Source organism: Dendrobium catenatum, unplaced genomic scaffold (genome assembly GCF_001605985.2).
Source record: "Dendrobium catenatum unplaced genomic scaffold, ASM160598v2 fragScaff_scaffold_1398, whole genome shotgun sequence".
Lineage (NCBI taxonomy): Eukaryota > Viridiplantae > Streptophyta > Magnoliopsida > Asparagales > Orchidaceae > Dendrobium > Dendrobium catenatum.
The window spans coordinates 1,570,351-1,574,607 of record NW_021319860.1 but is presented as its reverse complement, the minus strand read 5'-3'; the positions used below and the strand labels follow the sequence as shown (position 1 = coordinate 1,574,607).

The window sequence follows — 4,257 nt, the reverse complement described above, 5'->3', positions numbered from 1 at the left end:
TTGGGTTGATCTTGGTGTCGTTGGGTTCGTATTTTCGAGATGCTCAGTTTGACTATAAGCTTGCTGAAATCAGAGTTTGGATGCTCCCAGAATTAATTTTTGAAGTTTCCTATTTGAGTTTTGCCTCGAGATTCGTGCCCGATCAAGATAATTTCATGATGACGTATCAGTTGTGGCGTGTCCGGATTGGATGTCCGCATGTCAGGTGACCGGACGCAATAATTTGCCTAAGTTAACATAGGGTCATTAGTTAATATGACACTGTCAATTATGATGTCAATGAAGTACAAAATGCTAGAGATGAGACCCATGGGGAAAAAGAAAACAAAAAAGGCATTTGATCGGCAATGCCTATTTTGTGCACTGTTTATAGAATAATATTTTGATATAAATTATATTAAAATAAATTAAAATTTGATATAAATTATATTAAAATAAATTAAAAAAAGTATTTTATTCATTTAATTATTTGTGTTAAATTTATATTATATTATTGAGACATAATTTTTATTAATTTTTTTAAGGCATTTTTTTAAACATATTTAAGCCTGGTCAATATGCTCTTGGAATTGTATGTTGGTTGAGAGGTTTTAAGAAATCTAACATATTCTTATGAGGGATTCCATACAACATGACAATAATAATCATTTTTGAAATTGAAATTATAGTAAGTTGATTTCATTTTGCTCTATGAGGGCAAGAAAATCATTTTTTACATACTTTCATGAAGACACCAATTATGAAATATATTTGTTCGGGTAAATCAAATTTCTGTCAAATATAGAGCTGTAAATGAATCGAGATGAGGTAAATGTTATACTGCTCAAACTTGTTCGTGTATTTTTATTTAATTGAGTTGAAGTCAAACTTAATCATTATCCAAGTTTTAAATTTTTGTTCAAACATGTTTATTAGTTTTTTTTTTTTTATGAAGCTTGAGTTGAAATTGAACTTTAGGCTTTGTTTGGTACGGTTTTTTTATTGCTTTTTAAAACGAAGCAATAAAATAGCGGTCCCATGCTTCTTAAAGCATCGTTCTTATATAAAATTCAAAATTTTTGTACTAAAAAGCTGTTTTAAGAAGCATCAAAAAATCGTCACAAACGAAGCCTTAGTTATGACTAATTAATTATATGTTTGATGTAAAATTTATAATCTTTATAATAATTGGCATAATTCATTTGATGTTATTTAAATTATTTGTATAAGTTTAAATATTAAGTAAAAAGATTTAAATCGACCAATCTAATGATTTATTTAAAATTTTTATCATATATATGCATCTAATAATATACATAGTGCTTAAAGTGCATAATTCATAGAATTATTAATATAATAATATAAAATGAATCATTAAACAAAAAAAAATTAAGGTATCATTAAATGAATTTTTCTTTTGGGAATTGGGAATCCACCCACTACCACCCTCAAAAGGGCGTTTGGCGGCATGACTAATCTTCAGCTGACCTAAAAGAGACACCCATCCCAAGAACCTCCTGGCCCGCACTTGATTGGGCCGCACTTAAGAGGCACTGCTGCTAGAGAAAAATCAAGCCCGGGTTAGGGGATTCCTAACCGTGCTCACCCACCAACCAAATTAATTATCGGTGGGTTTAAATTAACATTTTATTATATTTTTATCAAGCTATTCATTAAATAACAACGGGTATGTTTATAAATACAAATGATTAAATAAAGATAATATCATGATTTCTTCAATAAGGTAAATAAATAAATATTATACAAATGAATATTATGTTATTTATGAAGTGTACTTATTCACCTAGTCAAATATTTAAAACTCCTACAATGCATGAATTTAATTCCCCTAATTCAACTTTTTCCGCGGGAAGTGGCACGCAGAAAAAATTATTCTGTATGATCATCGAACGGTGTCTAAAGATGAATGATAAATACATTACATCATTTTTTTCTGTGCACCGCTAGTTCTGATTCGCCTTTGAACCATGAATAATTCCTTACATCTCATTGGGGCCTACAACAAAACTGAAAGAGGAATGAGGCAGTTATACACACCACATGTGAGCCCGTCTCCTGCTTCCGAATATGAACCAACAGAAGCGGAGCCACGAGCCCACCTCCCAGCCGGTCAACCCAGTCGGCCCTGGCGCGCACGACCCCTCTGCTTCTTCACCGATCGACAGCGCCTGCGCCGGAAGCTGATCCCAACACTAAGCGTGCCCTTATTATATGCCCGGTGCCCCAGTTTCCCCAACATATACCAACGCATATACTTGCTTCCAGTATTTGTACTGTTTTATATTACTCTACTGGCTCACCCGCTACCACTCACATTTTCTTTTCTTCTTTTTTATTTTAATCAGGGCTAATACCAAAGCCCATTATTTAATGAATCCGCATGGCTAAATGAATCATTAACAAGAGCTGTTAATAAAAAGGGGGAAATGGAGTAGTAGAACGACGCTCTAACGCGGCGTGCAACGGGAAAAAACAAAATTTGTACGAGAAGCGGCGGGCTGCGTTGAATGGGCATTTCGCAAACAGTTGGCGAGCATTTGAGGAGGAGAGTTCGCGGTGATAACTCTATATGACAATTCTATTCTCTCGCGGCAGTGGAACCGCGAGGACTGCGGCGGCGGTAGCCGGCAACCGTTTTCAGAGCGGGAGGAAGCAGAGGGAAAGAGTGGTGGTGATCATGGGCGCGACGGGAACGGGGAAGTCGAAGCTGTCCATTGATATCGCCACCAAGTTTCAGGGGGAGGTGGTGAACGCGGACAAGATTCAGGTCTACCGCGGTCTGGACATCACTACCAACAAGATGCCGATTGAAGAGAGATGTGGAGTCCCGCACCATTTGCTAGGAGAGCTGGACCCTGCAGCAGGCGAGCTTCCGCCGGCGGGGTTCCGCTCGCTGGCGAGGGGGGCGGTGGCAAGGATAGCGGCGCGGGGGAGAATTCCGGTGGTCGCCGGCGGATCCAACTCTTACATACACGCGATGATGGTGGATCGATACGACGAAAGGGAAAACCCGTTTGCCGCAGATTACGCGGCGAGGCATCGGTTACGGTACCGGAGCTGCTTGTTGTGGGTTGACGTGGAGGCGGAGGTGCTTGCTGAGCATCTGGACCGGAGGGTGGACGACATGGTGGGTATGGGGATGGTGGAGGAGCTGGAGAGGTACTTTGCCGGCGAGCAACCGCCGCCGGAAGAGCGGCACCCCGGGCTGGGAAAGGCCATCGGGGTCCCGGAGTTAAGAGAATATTTCCGAATAAGGACGGCAGCGGCTTACGAAGAGGCGGTGGCGGCGATTAAAAAGAACACGCGGCGACTGGCGGTGGAGCAGGTGAGGAAGATAGTGCGGCTTGGGGAGATGGGATGGCCTATGCAAAGGGTGGATGCAACGCCGGTGGTCGACGCGCGGCTCGCCGGCCGTGGACGGGAGGCGGAGGCGGCGGCATGGGAGCGCCACGTGCTGGGACCTAGTCTCCGAGCTGTGGAACAATTCCTGCAAGAGGAGTCGAAGCGTCAGCGGCCACTCTCACCTTTTTAAAAACCGTGGCGCCTCGAACTCGCTCGCGTGCTCTCCCTCCCTCTCTCTTTTCTCTCTCTCTGAATGAAAAGAGTGGGAAAAGGTTACATTATAACGATAAGTTCTATCAAAACTGCATTGTTTCTTATGCAACTAAAACGGTTTCGAATCCTCCATAGTTAGAAGGTTAACCAGGAAATTTTTTGCCGCTTAATTCAGAGTTCAAATCTTCAAATCATTGGATGAATTTATCATTCCTCCACTGATCTTTAGATTTTTCAGCACTCTGGTTCAACTTTATGGTGCAGTTTGCTCACCCAACGGTCAAAATTGAATTCAAATTTTTTTTCTTTTCAAAATCTTCTTACTTTTTTACTGAATTCAATTTCAATCGTTCTAAATGAATCACCACTGAAAGGGGTTAACGGCACCTTATAGAGGCTGGCAACAGAGCCCACTGGACTTCCAATGTTAAGTTCTGGCCTTGTTCTGTAAACAGTGGAGAGGAATATATTATAAAGAAGAGAGTGTGAGAAGTGAAAACGGGAATGTTCAGGTTTTCTTATTTTCAGTCCTTTTTCTATAGAGAAACATTTCAACAAACATCTGTTCGATAGCATTCAGCAGATGGCATCAGTGGTAATTTTTGACAAATACGAAAACAATTTTGTCAGTTCGGTAATTATATAATTGACATATTTATAAACCATGCATGCTTTTTGTGAAACCAAATGCATTCAGTTAAT

General features: G+C 40.4%; 1 protein-coding gene across 1 annotated transcript; it reads left to right on the top strand.

Annotated features, from left to right (window-relative positions):
- Positions 1-2,081: 2,081 nt before the first annotated feature.
- Positions 2,082-4,257, top strand: LOC110111877 (adenylate isopentenyltransferase). The gene has a single exon (XM_020843926.2). It carries the CDS (start codon positions 2,570-2,572, stop codon positions 3,530-3,532), a length of 963 nt encoding a protein of 320 aa, XP_020699585.1. The 5' UTR covers positions 2,082-2,569; the 3' UTR covers positions 3,533-4,257.

Bases quoted from the DNA above. Each gene is read 5' to 3' on its own strand.
- LOC110111877 (XM_020843926.2), top strand. From the start codon at position 2,570: ATGACAATTCTATTCTCTCGCGGCAGTGGAACCGCGAGGACTGCGGCG.